General features: G+C 40.7%; 1 protein-coding gene across 5 annotated transcripts in view; it reads right to left on the reverse strand.

Moving 5' to 3' along the window:
• atp2b3a (ATPase plasma membrane Ca2+ transporting 3a) overlaps positions 1–20,379 on the reverse strand; it is a 36,268-nt gene that overhangs the window by 7,016 nt on the left and 8,873 nt on the right. For 3 of the 5 annotated variants that reach the window (XM_058389228.1, XM_058389226.1, XM_058389225.1), the window contains exons 5-15: positions 18,568–18,693; positions 16,769–16,897; positions 15,808–15,882; positions 12,430–12,468; positions 11,101–11,265; positions 7,972–8,186; positions 7,047–7,289; positions 5,866–6,107; positions 1,249–1,483; positions 923–1,102; positions 281–368 (exon numbers count right to left, since the gene is read on the reverse strand). In XM_058389228.1, coding sequence (XP_058245211.1) covers positions 281–368; positions 923–1,102; positions 1,249–1,483; positions 5,866–6,107; positions 7,047–7,289; positions 7,972–8,186; positions 11,101–11,265; positions 12,430–12,468; positions 15,808–15,882; positions 16,769–16,897; positions 18,568–18,693 — 1,737 coding nt within the window. The remainder of the gene's footprint in view (positions 1–280; positions 369–922; positions 1,103–1,248; positions 1,484–5,865; positions 6,108–7,046; positions 7,290–7,971; positions 8,187–11,100; positions 11,266–12,429; positions 12,469–15,807; positions 15,883–16,768; positions 16,898–18,567; positions 18,694–20,379) is intronic. The other 2 variants (XM_058389230.1, XM_058389227.1) reach the window with 1 other exon arrangement.

A 20,379-nucleotide genomic window follows, 5' to 3' on the forward strand; every position in this document is an offset into this window, starting at 1 on the left:
GCTAGTGGGTGTAAGTGTTGAGGATGCAGAAGATAGGGATAGATGGAGAGAGATGATTCTCTGTGGAGACCCCTGAAGGGAAAAGACCAAAGAAGAAGAAGAAGAAGAAGAAGCGTCTGATGACGCAACTTCGAGTGCTGAGTTATACTTAAAGTTCTGGAGACTGAAAGGTGGAATCAAAGATCAAGAATTTCAGTACAGATGATCTGTGATGATTTGTAAGACAACTGGATTTACAAGCTAAAGGTTGTATAGTGTGTGTGTGTGTGTGTGTGTGTACCTTTGACAAGTGTATGTTTGTCTGTTGGAGATGAGCGAGCCAGTACCCTGAGTTTGGGCCAGATCTTATCGATGCGCTCCTGCTCCACCTGGACAGAAAAAGATCATTAGCATTAACGAGTTTATTCATGATTCATTTATTTTAATAAATAAAGCATTGAATTTCGTCCCAATTAAAATGATTTGCATATTTATAATTAACATGTGATCAGCATAAGCCAAGATTTCCCACGTTATCCACAATGCCGTTCAACCCTCGCTTCATCTCCACCAAAAAGCATGTGATGCAGCGGCGCTTTTGTCTTTTAATCTGTCCATCAACATTTACACTAAAATCACCACCAGCGCCACAGATCTAGTCGTCTCACAGATCAGCGACTAGCCGAGTTCAGCCTCTGCTTTAACTCAGCATCGTATAGCCGCGATGCATTCTGGGATTTCGAGTCCTCCACCTCCACAACTTTTTCGATTATCATCCCAGTGTAACCGTGTTAAACGCAAGCACAAAGAAATGAAACGATCTGATTGGCTGGAGACTATCAATACACTGTAACAGAACTAAGCAGCTGAATGAAAATCCTAAGAGGTGGAGCTTACAGTTGCTCCAAACTGTGATCTGATTGGCTAAGAGAGCTGACCATACCTCTCCTTTCTCGTTCCTGATTCGCCGGTTAAAGTCTTTTCCCTCCATGCACAGGAAGTCGTCTCCGATGTTAATGATGCCGCATTTAGCGGCGATGGCGCGGGCCGTGTTGATGTTATCTCCTGTGACCATTCTCACCGTGATTCCTGCCCTCTGGCACTTCCTGATAGCATCTGGAACCTGATTGAACAGTGAGAGACAAGCTGACCAATCAGAAACAAAGTTATGTACATTTAAAATATAGATTATAAGCCGTACATCACAGATGGCTTTTTACCGTTTTACGTCTTTAACAGTCTTTAACTAAATCTCTTTAACCGTCTCACCTCGGGCCGAACCGGATCCTCGATTCCCACCACTGTGATGCAGATGAGGTTGTTGATGATCTCGACCTCGTTGTCCCACTCCGGCGGCAGATCGCTAGGAAGGTCGCGATACGCTACACAGATGGTACGGAGGCCGTCACACGCCATCGGCTCGATCACCTTCTTCACCATCTCATCGCGATCTCGAGGTCCGAACGGACGCACCGAACCGCTCTGGGACAAAATGGAGGAACATCTACAGAGAGAGAGAGGAGACCCTCAGTGACTGGTTCAGGGTCAGAGACAGGAGCTGGTCCTGATTCCAGAATCGTTCATTCTGAGTCAGTGAGAAATTAGACATAGATTAGACAGAAATGAATAAGTTGGTATTAGTATAGATAAAGTCTGGTTAATGGAAACAGGGTTAGTGATAAAGGTGAGATTGGTTAGGGTTAGTGCAAATGGTCAGTCCTTCAGTGACGATTAAATTTAGTCCAGGTTTGTTTTGAAGGCGGGAGATGAGTCTGAGTTAGATACAGTTCAGTTCAGTTAGTTTGGATTAGTAGCTCCATCGGGGATAACTTCATCAGCGTTCCCAGTTAGCGTTAAAATTATCCAGTTTAAGTTGAAGTTCGTGTGAAGTTTTAGTCAGGTGCAGTGTTAGTGTTAGTGCTAGTTTAGTGTTAGTGCTAGTTTAGTGTTAGTGTTAGTGTTAGTGCTAGTTTAGTGTTAGTGTTAGTTTAGTGTTAGTGTTAGTTTAGTGTTAGTGCTAGTGCTAGTTTAGTGTTAGTGTTAGTTTAGTGTTAGTGCTAGTGCTAGTTTAGTGTTAGTGTTAGTGTTAGTTTAGTGTTAGTGCTAGTGCTAGTTTAGTGTTAGTGTTAGTGTTAGTTTAGTGTTAGTGCTAGTTTAGTGTTAGTGTTAGTGTTAGTTTAGTGTTAGTGCTAGTGCTAGTTTAGTGTTAGTGTTAGTTTAGTGTTAGTGTTAGTTTAGTGTTAGTGCTAGTGCTAGTTTAGTGTTAGTGTTAGTTTAGTGTTAGTGCTAGTGCTAGTTTAGTGTTAGTGTTAGTGTTAGTTTAGTGTTAGTGTTAGTTTAGTGTTAGTGCTAGTGCTAGTTTAGTGTTAGTGTTAGTGTTAGTTTAGTGTTAGTGTTAGTTTAGTGTTAGTGCTAGTGCTAGTTTAGTGTTAGTGTTAGTGTTAGTTTAGTGTTAGTGCTAGTGCTAGTTTAGTGTTAGTGTTAGTGTTAGTTTAGTGTTAGTGCTAGTGCTAGTTTAGTGTTAGTGTTAGTGTTAGTTTAGTGTTAGTGCTAGTGCTAGTTTAGTGTTAGTGTTAGTTTAGTGTTAGTGCTAGTGCTAGTTTAGTGTTAGTGCTAGTTTAGTGTTAGTTTAGTGTTAGTTTAATGTTAGTGTTAGTGCTAGTTTAGTGTTAGTGTTAGTTTAGTGTTAGTTTAGTGTTAGTGCTAGTGCTAGTTTAGTGTTAGTGTTAGTTTAGTGTTAGTTTAGTGTTAGTTTAATGTTAGTGTTAGTGCTAGTTTAGTGTTAGTGCTAGTTTAGTGTTAGTTTAGTGTTAGTTTAATGTTAGTGTTAGTGCTAGTTTAGTGTTAGTGCTAGTTTAGTGTTAGTTTAGTGTTAGTTTAGTGTTAGTGTTAGTGCTAGTTTAGTGTTAGTGTTAGTTTAGTGTTAGTTTAGTGTTAGTGCTAGTGCTAGTTTAGTGTTAGTGTTAGTTTAGTGTTAGTGCTAGTGCTAGTTTAGTGTTAGTGCTAGTTTAGTGTTAGTGTTAGTTTAGTGTTAGTGCTAGTTTAGTGTTAGTTTAGTGTTAGTTTAATGTTAGTGTTAGTGCTAGTTTAGTGTTAGTGCTAGTTTAGTGTTAGTTTAGTGTTAGTTTAGTGTTAGTTTAGTGTTAGTGTTAGTGCTAGTTTAGTGTTAGTGTTAGTTTAGTGTTAGTGTTAGTTTAGTGTTAGTGTTAGTTTAGTGTTAGTTTAGTGTTAGTGCTAGTTTAGTGTTAGTTTAGTGTTAGTGCTAGTTTAGTGTTAGTGCTAGTTTAGTGTTAGTGTTAGTGTTAGTTTAGTGTTAGTGCTAGTTTAGTGTTAGTGTTAGTGCTAGTTTAGTGTTAGTTTAATGTTAGTGTTAGTGCTAGTTTAGTGTTAGTGTTAGTGCTAGTTTAGTGTTAGTGTTAGTTTAGTGTTAGTGTTAGTTTAGTGTTAGTGCTAGTTTAGTGTTAGTGCTAGTTTAGTGTTAGTGTTAGTTTAGTGTTAGTGTTAGTGCTAGTTTAGTGTTAGTGCTAGTTTAGTGTTAGTGCTAGTTTAGTGTTAGTTTAGTGTTAGTGTTAGTGCTAGTTTAGTGTTAGTGCTAGTTTAGTGTTAGTGCTAGTTTAGTGTTAGTGTTAGTTTAGTGTTAGTTTAATGTTAATGTTAGTTTAATGTTAGTGTTAGTTTAGTGTTAGTTTAATGTTAGTGTTAGTGCTAGTTTAGTGTTAGTGCTAGTTTAGTGTTAGTGCTAGTTTAGTGTTAGTTTAGTGTTAGTTTAGTGTTAGTGTTAGTGCTAGTTTAGTGTTAGTGTTAGTTTAGTGTTAGTGTTAGTTTAGTGTTAGTGTTAGTTTAGTGTTAGTTTAGTGTTAGTGCTAGTTTAGTGTTAGTTTAGTGTTAGTGCTAGTTTAGTGCTAGTTTAGTGTTAGTGCTAGTTTAGTGTTAGTGTTAGTTTAGTGTTAGTGCTAGTTTAGTGTTAGTGTTAGTGCTAGTTTAGTGTTAGTTTAATGTTAGTGTTAGTGCTAGTTTAGTGTTAGTGTTAGTGCTAGTTTAGTGTTAGTGTTAGTTTAGTGTTAGTGTTAGTTTAGTGTTAGTGCTAGTTTAGTGTTAGTGCTAGTTTAGTGTTAGTGTTAGTGCTAGTTTAGTGTTAGTGCTAGTTTAGTGTTAGTGCTAGTTTAGTGTTAGTGTTAGTGCTAGTTTAGTGTTAGTGCTAGTTTAGTGTTAGTGTTAGTGCTAGTTTAGTGTTAGTGTTAGTTTAGTGTTAGTGTTAGTTTAGTGTTAGTTTAATGTTAATGTTAGTTTAATGTTAGTGTTAGTTTAGTGTTAGTTTAATGTTAGTGTTAGTTTAGTGTTAGTTTAATGTTAGTGTTAGTTTAATGTTAGTGTTAGTTTAATGTTAGTTTAATGTTAATGTTAGTTTAATGTTAGTGTTAGTGTTAGTTTAATGTTAGTGTTAGTTTAGTGTTAGTTTAATGTTAGTGTTAGTGTTAGTTTAATGTTAGTTTAATGTTAATGTTAGTTTAATGTTAGTGTTAGTTTAGTGTTAGTTTAATGTTAGTGTTAGTGTTAGTTTAATGTTAGTTTAATGTTAATGTTAGTTTAATGTTAGTGTTAGTTTAATGTTAGTGTTAGTTTAGTGTTAGTTTAATGTTAGTGTTAGTTTAGTGTTAGTTTAATGTTAGTGTTAGTTTAATGTTAGTGTTAGTTTAATGTTAGTGTTAGTTTAATGTTAGTGTTAGTTTAGTGTTAGTTTAATGTTAGTGTTAGTTTAATGTTAGTGTTAGTTTAATGTTAGTGTTAGTTTAATGTTAGTGTTAGTTTAATGTTAGTGTTAGTTTAGTGTTAGTTTAATGTTAGTGTTAGTTTAATGTTAGTGTTAGTTTAGTGTTAGTTTAATGTTAGTGTTAGTTTAGTGTTAGTTTAATGTTAGTGTTAGTTTAATGTTAGTGTTAGTTTAGTGTTAGTTTAATGTTAGTGTTAGTTTAGTGTTAGTTTAATGTTAGTGTTAGTTTAATGTTAGTGTTAGTTTAGTGTTAGTTTAATGTTAGTGTTAGTTTAGTGTTAGTTTAATGTTAGTGTTAGTTTAATGTTAGTGTTAGTTTAGTGTTAGTTTAATGTTAGTGTTAGTTTAGTGTTAGTTTAATGTTAGTGTTAGTTTAATGTTAGTGTTAGTTTAGTGTTAGTTTAATGTTAGTGTTAGTTTAGTGTTAGTTTAATGTTAGTGTTAGTTTAGTGTTAGTTTAATGTTAGTGTTAGTTTAGTGTTAGTTTAATGTTAGTGTTAGTTTAATGTTAGTGTTAGTTTAGTGTTAGTTTAATGTTAGTGTTAGTTTAGTGTTAGTTTAATGTTAGTGTTAGTTTAGTGTTAGTTTAATGTTAGTGTTAGTTTAATGTTAGTGTTAGTTTAGTGTTAGTTTAATGTTAGTGTTAGTTTAGTGTTAGTTTAATGTTAGTGTTAGTTTAATGTTAGTGTTAGTTTAGTGTTAGTTTAATGTTAGTGTTAGTTTAGTGTTAGTTTAATGTTAGTGTTAGTTTAATGTTAGTGTTAGTTTAGTGTTAGTTTAATGTTAGTGTTAGTTTAATGTTAGTGTTAGTTTAATGTTAGTGTTAGTTTAATGTTAGTGTTAGTTTAGTGTTAGTTTAGTGTTAGTTTAATGTTAGTGTTAGTTTAATGTTAGTGTTAGTTTAGTGTTAGTTTAATGTTAGTGTTAGTTTAGACTGCGAGACTGCAATTATCTGTTTACTGAGTATTAAATTAGTCTGAAATAATCTGTGTTGAAATTTAGAATAAATTTACTCACACACACATATACACACATATACACACACGTATACACACTCACAAACACATATATACACACATGTACACATGCACACACCTACACACACACACACACACTTTTTGAGCAGGATCTCAGATGCTCCTTTGCTGTAGATGCGGAAGTGTCCGTCAGGGAGCTGGATGACGGTGCTCATGGACTTGCGGACGGAGTTGAAGGTGTAGACTTTATAGAGGTTCTCCTCTGGGACCTGCTCTCGTATCGACTCATAATCACGCTTCAGATCCAGAACCAGACCCAGCAGAGCACACTCCGTCTTATTCCCTACCTGCTTAGGTAAACCTCCCTCCTTCTCGGCTGCCTAGAGAGAGAGAGAGAGAGAGAGAGAGAGAGAGAGAGGAAAAGAGAGAGAGAGAGAGAGAGAGGAAAAGAGAGAGAGAGAGAGAGAGAGAGAAAGAGAGAGGAAAAGAGAGGAAAAGAGAGACAGAGAGAGAGAGAAGAAAAGAGAGAGAGAGACAGAGAGAGAGAGAGAAAGAGAGAGGAAAAGAGAGAGAGAGAGAGAGAGAGAGAGAGAGAGAGAGAGAGAGAAGAAAAGAGAGAGAGAGACAGAGAGAGAGAGAGAAAGAGAGAGGAAAAGAGAGAGAGAGACAGAGAGAGAGAGAGAAAGAGAGAGGAAAAGAGAGAGAGAGAGAGAGAGAGAGAGAGAGAGAGAGGAGAGATATTTGTATGGTCCATTATCGTGGTGTGTGTTAGAACACTTGTTCTTGTATCAGATCTTTGACTAGTAGTTTACAGTAAAGCTAAGCTAACATTTAAATGCCAACTAACGTCATGCTAATATTAGCTTAAGCTATCACACCAACATTGATCGTACAGCAGCCTTGCACACGTTTAACCTGAAATCACAGAGCACTGATATAGCAACCTCAGAGCAACCTCACGCTAACATGTACAAACCTCATATCACAATCAATCACGCTAGCATAAGATCCACATTACACAATCCTCATGCTAATGTTTGAACAACCGCACATCAGTCTCATGCTAATCTTGTGCAAACCTCAAAACAACCTCATGCTAACTTTACAGTGACTTCACGCCATCATGCTAATGTCCTACCAACCTCACACTGTCAATCTTTAAATGACCTCATGCTAAACTTACAGTCAACTCACACCCACTTTATTCATGCTAGCCTCACGCTAGTCTCACGCTAACCTGTGTTTGTACTGCTGCATAGTGAAAGTGTCACTGTTCAGGTGGAGCCGGAGCGTCCCAGCCATGGATCGGATCTGCTCACCGTGATCTTGGAGGTGTAGGCACTGTTGATGGAGATGGCACTAGCGAGCAGCTCTAGGGTGTTTGTGTTAACGTGCTGCTGCTCTGGGATTTCCGTGAAGTGTTGATCTCCCACGTAGATCTGCACCGCCGTCATGCGGTTGGTGGTCAGGGTTCCCGTTTTGTCCGAGCAGATGGCCGTGGCATTGCCCATCGTCTCGCATGCGTCCAGATGCCGCACCAGATTGTTGTCCTTCATCATTTTCTGGAAGGTTTTTACAAAAAGGTCTAAAACGCTTTGTTCCTATTAGCTAATAGCAGCAGGGGCAATAATACACACACTGTAAACTGTATCACAATGTCATTACATCACAATATCGTTATCATCTCATCATTCTGACCAGCGCTGCATTACACACCCCATTAATCCAGTGCTTCATTAATCGCTAATTATTTTCTAAAATGAATTGCGTGTGAGTGAATGTCCCTAATGCTAGCTAGCTAGCTTGTGTTTTCATTGTGCTTTCTCCCAGCTTAAGGAAATAAATCTACTTTCATGCTAGCTTGTTAGCTTGCAGCACATACAACCAGTACTGTGTCTCTTGTGGGTGTGGCCTGTTCAAATTAAACAACAATTTAAAGCCACACTAATCACTGAGAAGATCGTTTCATACGTACTAGCTTTTATGGAAGGTTATCAAAGCTAACTGTATTAGTTACATACACTCACCAGAGGCACCAATGATCTTTTTAGTTCCTTCTAAACTTTATTTTAATTAGTAACGTTTCTGTTTAACGAGACACGTTTAACTAGAGGAGATCGTATAAGACAGGATAGAATGAAAAATCTAATCATGAGTGAAAAATGTTGCTGTAACCATGGCTCCGTGTCACACAGGAACAGGAAGAGGAAGTGGAATAAACTGTTGCTGAATATTTCGACTAACCTTTACAGAATAAGCCAGCGAGATGGTGACGGCCAGCGGCAGACCTTCAGGAACGGCCACGACCAGCACCGTCACCCCGATGATGAAGAACTTCACGAAGTACTGGACGTATATGGGGGTACAGTCAGGGAGCCAGGAGTGACCCTGAATGATGAAGGTCTTTATCACGAAGTACAGCATCAGGATAATCACCGTGATGGCCGACATCACTAAACCTGCACAGAACAGGAGGAGCATGTCAGCGTATCTCTCCTCATCAGGTTCCTTTGCATGTTCCTCATCATGTTCCTCATCACGTTCCTCAAAACATTCCTCCGCACGTTTTTTTACACGCTCCTCTCCTCATGTTCCTCTATACATTCCTCATCACGTTCCTCTACATGTTCCTCTATACATTCCTCATCACGTTCCTCTCCTCATGTTCCTCTATACATTCCTCATCACGTTCCTCTACATGTTCCTCTATACATTCCTCATCACGTTCCTCTACATGTTCCTCTATACATTCCTCATCACGTTCCTCTACATGTTCCTCTATACATTCCTCATCACGTTCCTCTACATGTTCCTCTATACATTCCTCATTACGTTCCTCTACACGTTCCTCTACACGTTCCTCATCACGTTCCTCTACACGTTCCTCTATACATTCCTCATCACGTTCCTCATCACGTTCCTCTACACGTTCCTCTATACATTCCTCATCACGTTCCTCTACACGTTCCTCTACACATTCCTCATCACGTTCCTCTACACGTTCCTCTATACATTCCTCATTACGTTCCTCATTACGTTCCTCTACACGTTCCTCTACACATTCCTCATCACGTTCCTCTACATGTTCCTCTATACATTCCTCATCACGTTCCTCTACACGTTCCTCTATACATCCCTCATTACGTTCCTCTATACATTCCTCATCACGTTCCTCTACATGTTCCTCTATACATTCCTCATTACGTTCCTCTACACGTTCCTCTATACATTCCTCATCATGTTCCTCTACATGTTCCTCTATACATTCCTCATCACGTTCCTCTACATGTTCCTCTATACATTCCTCATCACGTTCCTCTACATGTTCCTCTATACATTCCTCATTACGTTCCTCATTACGTTCCTCTACACGTTCCTCTACACATTCCTCATCACGTTCCTCTACATGTTCCTCTATACATTCCTCATCACGTTCCTCTACACGTTCCTCTATACATTCCTCATTACGTTCCTCTATACATTCCTCATCACGTTCCTCTACACGTTCCTCTATACATTCCTCATCATGTTCCTCTACATGTTCCTCTATACATTCCTCATCACGTTCCTCTACATGTTCCTCTATACATTCCTCATTACGTTCCTCTACACGTTCCTCTATACATTCCTCATCATGTTCCTCTACATGTTCCTCTATACATTCCTCATTACGTTCCTCTACACGTTCCTCTATACATTCCTCATCACGTTCCTCTACATGTTCCTCTATACATTCCTCATTACGTTCCTCATTACGTTCCTCTACACGTTCCTCTACACATTCCTCATCACGTTCCTCTACATGTTCCTCTATACATTCCTCATCACGTTCCTCTACACGTTCCTCTATACATTCCTCATTACGTTCCTCTATACATTCCTCATCACGTTCCTCTACATGTTCCTCTATACATTCCTCATCACGTTCCTCTACATGTTCCTCTATACATTCCTCATTACGTTCCTCTACACGTTCCTCTATACATTCCTCATCATGTTCCTCTACATGTTCCTCTATACATTCCTCATCACGTTCCTCTACATGTTCCTCTATACATTCCTCATCACGTTCCTCTACATGTTCCTCTATACATTCCTCATTACGTTCCTCATTACGTTCCTCTACACGTTCCTCTACACATTCCTCATCACGTTCCTCTACATGTTCCTCTATACATTCCTCATCACGTTCCTCTACACGTTCCTCTATACATTCCTCATTACGTTCCTCTATACATTCCTCATCACGTTCCTCTACATGTTCCTCTATACATTCCTCATTACGTTCCTCTACACGTTCCTCTATACATTCCTCATCATGTTCCTCTACATGTTCCTCTATACATTCCTCATCACGTTCCTCTACATGTTCCTCTATACATTCCTCATTACGTTCCTCTACACGTTCCTCTATACATTCCTCATCATGTTCCTCTACATGTTCCTCTATACATTCCTCATTACGTTCCTCTACACGTTCCTCTATACATTCCTCATCACGTTCCTCTACATGTTCCTCTATACATTCCTCATCACGTTTCTCTACATGTTCCTCTATACATTCCTCATTACGTTCCTCTACACGTTCCTCTACACGTTCCTCATCACGTTCCTCTACACGTTCCTCTATACATTCCTCATTACGTTCCTCTACACGTTCCTCTACACATTCCTCATCACGTTCCTCTACACGTTCCTCTATACATTCCTCATCACGTTCCTCTACACGTTCCTCATCACGTTCCTCTACACGTTCCTCTACACGTTCCTCATTACGTTCCTCTACACGTTCCTCTACACGTTCCTCTACACGTTCCTCATTACGTTCCTCTACACGTTCCTCATCACGTTCCTCATCACGTTCCTCTACACGTTCCTCTACACGTTCCTCTACACGTTCCTCTATACATTCCTCATCACGTTCCTCTACACGTTCCTCTACACATTCCTCATCACGTTCCTCATCACGTTCCTCAGCACGTTCCTCTGCACGTTCCTCTGCATGTTCTTCATTACATTCCTCTACACGTTCCTCTACACGTTCCTCTACACATTCCTCATCACGTTCCTCTACACGTTCCTCTACACATTCCTCATCACGTTCCTCTACACGTTCCTCTACACGTTCCTCTATACATTCCTCATTACGTTCCTCTACACATTCCTCATCACGTTCCTCTACACGTTCCTCTACACGTTCCTCTATACATTCCTCATTACGTTCCTCTACACATTCCTCTACACATTCCTCTACACGTTCCTCTACACGTTCCTCTACACATTCCTCATCACGTTCCTCATCACGTTCCTCAGCATGTTCCTCTGCACGTTCCTCTGCATGTTCTTCATTACATTCCTCTACACATTCCTCACCTGCTTTCCCGATCTGCACTGCCAGCTTGGTGAGTTTTCCCTGAAGCACAGATTTCTCTTTTTTGGTGACACTCGATTTCTTTCTCTCTTTTTCCTCTGTGTCTCCGCCCTCTGCGCTCTTCAGAGGCTGCATCTCCATGGCAACCGCATCGTCCTGTTTACTGCCTGTTAATGAGCAAAAAATCAGAGTCAAATAAAAAAAAAGTCAGAGTTTAGATACAATTTTGCATAATGTCAGGAAATAAAGAGTCTGAAGACCAGAAAGGAGAAAAATGGAAACAAAAAAAAAATAAAATAAGAAATTTTGAAAACACGTTGTTGTTGATCTTTTGGCTGCTCCCTCTGTGTGTGTGTGTGTGTGTGAGGGGTGGCCACAGCGGACCAGCTGGTCCACACAACAACTGGGCACAGGTTTTACATCGGGTGCCCTTCCTGACGCAACCCTCCCATTTTTTATCCGGGCTTGGGACCGGCACTGCATACAGTGGCTGGGGTTTTGGCCACTGGCTGGGAATCAAACCCGGGCCTTCCGCATGGTTTAAAAACAAAAAGGGAAACAATTTGACAATCAGGAATTTCAGAGATTTGTGGAATCTGAGCACTTTAACATTTAACATTAACAAAATCATTTTTTAAAAAAGTACGAAAAAATCTGAAATTTGGTAAATTATAATTTCAGGAAATTGGAAATTTAAGTAAAAAAAATAAAAAGGCAAAATAAAAAAATCAGTTGGAAATACAAAACGGATTATTCAGAATGTTGGTCTAAAAGTCTAAAAGATCTAAAAGTCATAAAAAAATAAAATAAAATAATCTTGTTATGCCAGAAAATCTCAGAAAATCAGAAAATAATTTGGAAAATCTAAAAGGTTACCCCAAAAATCAGAAAGCTAGAAAAACAAAATAATTTACAGACTATTAAACAGGACTTAAACTGAGCGGTTATGATTAATCTAAAAATATAAATAAAAAAAAAAAAGTTTAAAATAATAAAGTTATAATCCTAATCTCATAATGTCAGAAAATTTTTAAAAATCGGAAAATTTCAAATAATTCAGAAACAAATCTGAAAATGTCCGCAAAAAATCACAAAGCCAGAAAATAATAATAATAATAATAATGAAAAGTGAAAGAATATTAGACCGTGTTAGTGTTACATTATTTCATCATGATCCTGATCTCCACACAAAAACTAAAACAAACAAAAGGCAGGAGAAAAAACCCTGTTCATCACATAAACATCAAATGAAGGTTCCTCTGTCCATCAGAAGCTCCACTGCTTTCTGATGCTAACGATGCGGTTGTGTCAGTGTGCGTTTGTTCTCTCACCTTTGTTCTGATTGTTCTCCAGAGTGCCATCTTGTTTTCCTGCAGAAATTTAAAAAAAAAACAAAAAAACACTGCAACTAAACTCAGCATCACAGAGTCGCCTCCAAACCAGGAGAACTGACCGAAACCAAGAAATTCATCAGTTATCAAAAAGCAGCCCACTTGTCCCTCACCCACGGTGCTCCTCAACCCTGGAGCTCTACAACATTCCACATGGAAGTTCAACATGGAAATTCAACATGGAAAGATTGTGTGAAGAAGAAAAGTAAGTTCTCTCTCTCTCTCTGTTTTATTTTCAGTGATTTGTTCATACTGACCGATGGGCTCCGTTTAAACTTCTAGCTTCGATATTAATCATTACTCAAAGGAGTAAATGATTAGAAAGCCTTTAAACCCTCATGACATGAGCATGTTGTGTGTGGTCACATAATTAGCGCGTGATTATTAGCAGGTCAGATGACTGTAACGTGTTTGAAGGCTGATGCTGTACATTTTAATGTGTTTTTTAAACTCGGTTTCGTTTTTGGTTTTGTTCTGAGAGGCATTTATTTTAGAAATTCCAGACATGATGGATTCTGACAAAAATCTCAGAGGGAATAATAATACATTATATTGCCAAAAGTTTTGGGACGTCTGCCTTTACCTGCACATGAATGTAATATGGAGTTGCCCCGCCCTTTGCAGCTATAACAGCTTCAACTCTTCTGGGAAGGCTTTCCACAAGGTTTAGGAGTGTGTTTATGGGGATTTTTGACCGTTCCTCTAGAAGCACATTTGTGAGGTCAGACACTGATGTTGGACGAGAAGGTCTGTCTCACAGTCTCCACTCTAATTCATCCCAAAGGTGTTCTATGGGGTTGAGGTCAGGACTCTGTACAGGCCAGTCAAGTTCCTCCACACCAAACTCACTCATCCATGTCTTTATGGACCTTGCTTTGGTCACTGGTGTGCAGTCATGTTGGAACAGGAAGGGGTCATCCCCAAACTGTTCCCACAAAGAGCATGAAATTGTCCAAAATGTCTTGGTATGAAGCTGAAGCATTAAGAGTTCCTTTCACTGGAACTAAGGGGCGGAGCCCAACCCCTGAAAAACAACATCTGAATAAAATGATCTGGAGGGGTGTCCCAAAACTTTTGGCAATATAGTGTAATAATAATAATTACCCCATTACAGCTGGATGTTTACACGATTACACAATAGTACATAGATTTCTGGACTTTGCAAATTTCTGCACTTCTGCACACTAATTTATATAACATCGATATTCATATTCATCATCTATCCTGTACCTCATCACTGTACCTCATCACTGTACCTCATCACTGTCCCTCATCACTATACCTCATCACCATACCTCATCACTATACCTCATCACTATACCTCATCACTATACCTCATCACTGTACCTCATCACTGTACCTCATCACTGTACCTCATCACTATACCTCATCACTGTACCTCATCACTGTACCTCATCACTGTCCCTCATCACTATACCTCATCACCATACCTCATCACCGTACCTCATCACCGTACCTCATCACCGTACCTCATCACTATACCTCATCACTGTACCTCATCACTGTACCTCATCACTATACCTCATCACTATACCTCATCACCGTACCTCATCACTGTACCTCATCACCGTACCTCATCACTGTCCCTCATCACTATACCTCATCACTGTACCTCATCACTATACCTCATCACTGTACCTCATCACTGTACCTCATCACTGTACCTCATCACTATACCTCATCACTATACCTCATCACTATACCTCATCACTGTACCTCATCACTATACCTCATCACTGTACCTCATCACTATACCTCATCACTGTACCTCATCACTATACCTCATCACTGTACCTCATCACTGTACCTCATCACTGTACCTCATCACTATACCTCATCACTGTACCTCATCACTATACCTCATCACTGTACCTCATCACTATACCTCATCACTGTACCTCATCACTGTACCTCATCACTGTCCCTCATCACTGTACCTCATCACTATACCTCATCACTATACCTCATCACTATACCTCATCACTGTACCTCATCACTATACCTCATCACTGTACCTCATCACTGTACCTCATCACTGTCCCTCATCACTGTACCTCATCACCGTACCTCATCACCATACCTCATCACCGTACCTCATCACTGTACCTCATCACTATACCTCATCACTGTACCTCATCACTGTACCTCATCACTATACCTCATCACTATACCTCATCACTGTACCTCATCACTATACCTCATCACTGTACCTCATCACTATACCTCATCACTGTACCTCATCACTGTACCTCATCACTGTACCTCATCACTGTACCTCATCACTATACCTCATCACCATACCTCATCACCGTACCTCATCACCGTACCTCATCACTGTACCTCATCACTGTACCTCATCACTATACCTCATCACTATACCTCATCACTATACCTCATCACTATACCTCATCACTATACCTCATCACTATACCTCATCACTGTACCTCATCACTATACCTCATCACTATACCTCATCACTATACCTCATCACTGTACCTCATCACTATACCTCATCACTGTACCTCATCACTATACCTCATCACTGTACCTCATCACTATACCTCATCACTGTACCTCATCACTATACCTCATCACTATACCTCATCACTGTACCTCATCACTATACCTCATCACTGTACCTCATCACTATACCTCATCACTATACCTCATCACTGTACCTCATCACTATACCTCATCACTGTACCTCATCACTGTACCTCATCACTGTCCCTCATCACTATACCTCATCACTATACCTCATCACTGTCCCTCATCACTATACCTCATCACTATACCTCATCACTGTACCTCATCACTATACCTCATCACTATACCTCATCACTGTACCTCATCACTATACCTCATCACTGTACCTCATCACTATACCTCATCACTGTACCTCATCACTATACCTCATCACTGTACCTCATCACTATACCTCATCACTATACCTCATCACTGTACCTCATCACTGTCCCTCATCACTGTACCTCATCACTATACCTCATCACTATACCGCTGACTGCTACTATATATCTGACTGCTGCAATAAAATCATTTAAACATTTAATCCTTAAAAAGAAATGAATTTATTTTTAAAAGTTCTTAAATTGCTGCTATGAGCCATTAAAAGAACACGTTAAAAGTGTTAATTAGCATTAAATTTCATGCAAATCGTGGAATCATGTCTCCGGATCTACTGCGTAAGGAGTGACTTTAGCTGGTCTGATGAACGTGTAGCACTTTGTTTTTTGATAACTGATGAACACACAGTTTACTGACCCGTTTCTCACCTACCATTAAGAACGGTGCACGTTTTGGTAGAAATGCCAGAAAACCGGATGGATGAGCTACTACTGACCTCTGCTGCGGCTAGCAAACAAGGATGAGGTGCCATGCAAAACAAAGAATGAGAAGAAAAAAAAGGTTAAAGAGAAATGATAAATAAACCAAAAGGATGAGTCATCATTCCTCCTCCTGCTCTACATCTCCACCACAATGTGCTTCACCAAGATCTCCACCATGATCTCCACCACCATGATCTCCACCATGATGATCTCCATCATGATCTCCACCATGATCAGAGAAAACAATCCTGATGGAAATGAGCCACACGGTTCCAGGTGTGTGTCTAGAAGTGTGTTAAGGTTTGTGTTAAAGGGTGTGTGTATGTGTGTTTTCAGATGTGTGTTAAGGGGTGTGTGTGTGTTCATGGAGCATGGGGTATGTGTGTATTCAGGTGTGTGTTCATGAAGCATGGGGTGTGTGGTCATTCAAGTGTGTGTTCAGGGGTGTGTGTGTGTGTGGTTATGGTCCTGCTCACCTCCTCTTTAACACAAACACTAGTTCTGCTAAAGATGCTTCATGTTTAGTAAAGAAACTGAATGTTGTGTTTATTCCTTTAGGTCACTTTTTACCCCACAGCACAGCTGACCTCTGCACTCTGATTGGTCAGAAGGTGTCGATTAATTCTCTCTGACGCCTTATGGTTTCCATAGCAACAGCTCCTTCACATGGAGATGATTAGCTACAAGTCTCCAGTGTAAATGTATAAAAGCTACCATGTGTTGTTTAATCAACAGAAATGGTCATTGTTAGCGAGTTGCTGTGGTGTAAGAGGAATAAAACACTTCAGCACGTGCATTTAGAGGAAAACAATCAGCTTCAGGATGATGAGATGCTTCCTTCACGATGTATCCTCCTTCACCTTCCAGCACACGTGACTGCATCTGCTCCGGAAAACTGAAGACATTCCTACCTTTTTTGGTCTCTCTCTTTTCCTCCTCGACCTCTCCGGCTCCGAGCAAGGTGAAGATTATTCCGGTTTGGGAGTTGATCCCAACTGCGGTCACCAACATTTTCCCTGATCCCTCCATCACGTGTGTCCCTGAAACACATGGCACCGGAACCGTCAGTTCCTCATGTCTGGGGTTCACTCCTGAAACATGTGTAATATTTCCCCTGGGTCCTAGTAACCACCGGTTAAACAGAATTTAAGGTTCCACACTGCTCCTACTTGCCCTGGGGTGACCACTGAATCTTGGCTCTTCAGAATCTGCCCTTGTTTCACACTCTACATTCCTAAACCCCGCCTTAACCTTCTGCTTATTTGCATATTTGAGCATCAACTGTCCTGATTGGATAAATCCAGCGCGCTGTCGCTTTAAATAGTGGCTTGTCTCACGCTTTCACAATCAGTGAGGAAAAAAGTGCAGGTCTGTGGTTCTGTATCCAAGCAGGTTCTGTTATCTTTCACAGCTCTGTTGTCTTTTTTGCTCTTTTCAAGTTTGTCGTCTAGACGACCGGCCGCTTGAACTAATCAGGAAAACGACTCAAAGCGTCATCAAGTCATTCACACAAAGCCAAATCCCATCTGAGAGACTAAATCATGAAACATAACAAGGAGGATTAGCAGGATTTCTTTAACTGCTTTTACATGAAGCCTTCATTCATTCATCCATTCATCTTTCCATCCATCCATCCATCCATCCACTCATCCATTCATTCACCCATTCATTTATTCAGATTAAACATGAAGAAGCTTCAGGAAGAAGGAGAAGAAAAAGAAGAAGAAGAAGATGAAGAAGCTGGGATGCTGCTGTGTGCTGTGACGATTCAACAAACAGAGCTTCGTCTGTAATGATGCTAATGCGCTTTATGCCGATTTTCCAGGAAACAGAAAGCAGACGGAGATCTGATTAGGTCTTTATTAGTCTCACGGGACAGATAAAGGGAGAGAGAGAGCAAGAGAGAGAGAGAGAGAGAGAGAGAGAGAGAGAGGGGCGGGAGGGAGACAGGGGGGTAGAGTGAGGGAGAGAGAGTGAGAGAGAGGCAGAGAGAGAGAGAGGGATGGAGAGAGAGAGAGAGAGGCAGAGAGAGAGAGAGGGATGGAGAGAGAGAGAGAGAGAGGCAGAGAGAGAGAGATAGGCTGTAGTTTAAACATTAATGGACTTCCTCCTGGTATCTGTGTTCAGATATGAAGTGTTTGTTATTAAATCTCTGTGTAAGTGATCAGTTTCTGTTGACTCGGTACTGCTGCTGTGTGTGTGTGTGTGTGTGTGTGTGTGTGTGTGTGTGTGGGATCTCAGGAGCGTGGGCTGGAACATCTCCACGCTGCTCTTCAGCGTGAACACTGCAGGTCCACACACACCCACGACAGGACACACAGGTGTAGTGACGAGGCCTGGATCCTGCTCACGGCTGCGGGGATGATGATGATGATCACATCGCTTATATAAGAAAAATCCACCCACAGATTCATCTTCATGAGGATCACGTGATCTCTAACCGATTTCTTTAGTTCTGACTCGGGTCTGTTTTCACTTCCTGGAATGTGGTTCGAACACCTGCTGGAGCAGAGCAGTGGGATTTACCCCTTCAGTGTTATCTAATGAGAGCGATGCGGCGGCGCTTTAGTCACGCAGTCTGTCCGTCTCTGTTCAAACAGATTCAACGTTAAGATCTCAAGCTAGCTGAGCCGAGTCTCTGCCTTCACTCACCTGTGCCGCATTGCATTCTGGGATCTTGGGACTTTCATTAAATCACGCCGCTACTCACCTGACAGCAGCATCGGATCTCGATCCACGGCTTTCCGCACGTGATCCGACTCTCCAGTGAGAGAGCTCTCATCAATCTTCAGGTCGTTTCCCTGAATCAGAACTCCATCAGCAGGAAGAAGATCACCTGCACACACACACACACACACACACACACACAAACAAACAAAGTAGTCGATCAGCCGTGACAGGTTTATCTCAGTGTTTATTGAATAAAAGATCAGAGACAGAATCTTTTTTATGATACCTGAATCTAATGTGAAGGAAATTATTAGCCATACATACTCCACCTTCAAACTTTAGGTCACGCCCCCTATCCGTGATTTTTACTCTGTGACTGTTGCTACTTCTCTCTGATGTCTGTTTGTCCATGTTTACAGACAGCAGTGTGACGTGTGACAGCATGAGACACTGAACAGAAAACTCCAGAAAGCCGGCACGAGTGTGTGAAGCTTCAAAACACCAGGGTTTATAAAGTCAGTAAATACTGGGCTGCTGGGCGGAACCCAAGCCAATACCTGACTAGATACCTGAGCAGGAACCTAAGCAGGAACTTGAGCAGGAACCTGAGCAGGAACCCAAGCCAATACCTGAGCAGAAACTTGAGCAGATACCTGGGCAGGAACCTGAGCAGGAATATAAGCAGGAACCTCAGCAGGAACTTGAGCAAGAACCTATGCAGATACCTGAGCAGGAACCTGAATAGGAATCTGAGAAAGAACCTAAGCAGGAACCTGAGGAGGAACCCAAGAAGGAACCTAAGCAGATACCTGAGCAGGAGCTTGAGCAGAAACCAAAGCAGATACCTGAGCAAGAACCCAAGCCAATACCTGAGCAGGAGTCTGAGCAGAAACATGAGCAGGAACCTAAGCAGATCCCTAAGCAGGAACCTAAGCAGATACCTGAGTAGGAACCTGAGCAGATATCTCAGCAGGAACCTGAGCAAGATATCTGAGTAGGAACCTGAGCAGGAGCCTAAGCAGATACCTGAGCAGGAGTCTGGGCAGGAGTCTGAGCAGGAACCTAAGCTGATACCTAAGCAGATACCTGAGTAGGAACCTGAGCAAATACCTGAGCAGGAATCTGAGCAAGAACCAAGCCAATACCTGAGTAGGAGTCTGAGCAGGAACCTAAGCTGATACCTAAGCAGATAACTGAGAAGGAACCTGAGCAAATACCTGAGCAGGAACCTGAGCAGGGGCCTAGGCAGATACCTGAGCAGGAGTCTAAGCAGAAACCTGAGCAGGAATATGAGCAGGAACCTAAGCAGTAGTCTGAGCAGGAACCTGAGCAAGAACCTGAGAAGGAACCTAAGCAATAGTCTGAACAGGAAATTGAGCAAGCAGGAAGATCTTCTGACTCAGCAGCAGCAGTGGGTCCATTACTACAGCTTTCATTTATATCTGACCCAATTCTCTTCACTTCGTTGCCAGACTGAGTGTTGATTGGCTGAAGGTTTTTCTCCATCCATCCTCTTAGTGAGCTCCAGTTAGAACAATTAGGGCCAAACTGAATGCTCATTGGCTACAAATTCAGACACACAAACCAATAAGATTTCTGAGTTTATTTCAGTTCCTGGGACTGTGTATTGGATCATGTGCATGTTACAGCTTAATGTCTAAGGTTACTAAAAGCTGTGTTTGTTCCCCCTAGAGGTCAGAGCCAGTACTGCATTAATCTGGAAGCTCCACCTCAAAATGTGTCCTGGTTTATCAACTACATTTTTATTTTAATCCAACTTTAACTCTAAATCTTAATTCCCAACACGAACCTTTGATTTCTAATCCTAATCCTGAAACATTTTCTTTTTCTG

This window comes from Hemibagrus wyckioides, linkage group LG05, assembly GCF_019097595.1.
Source record: "Hemibagrus wyckioides isolate EC202008001 linkage group LG05, SWU_Hwy_1.0, whole genome shotgun sequence".
In the NCBI taxonomy this organism is placed as follows: Eukaryota; Metazoa; Chordata; class Actinopteri; order Siluriformes; family Bagridae; genus Hemibagrus; species Hemibagrus wyckioides.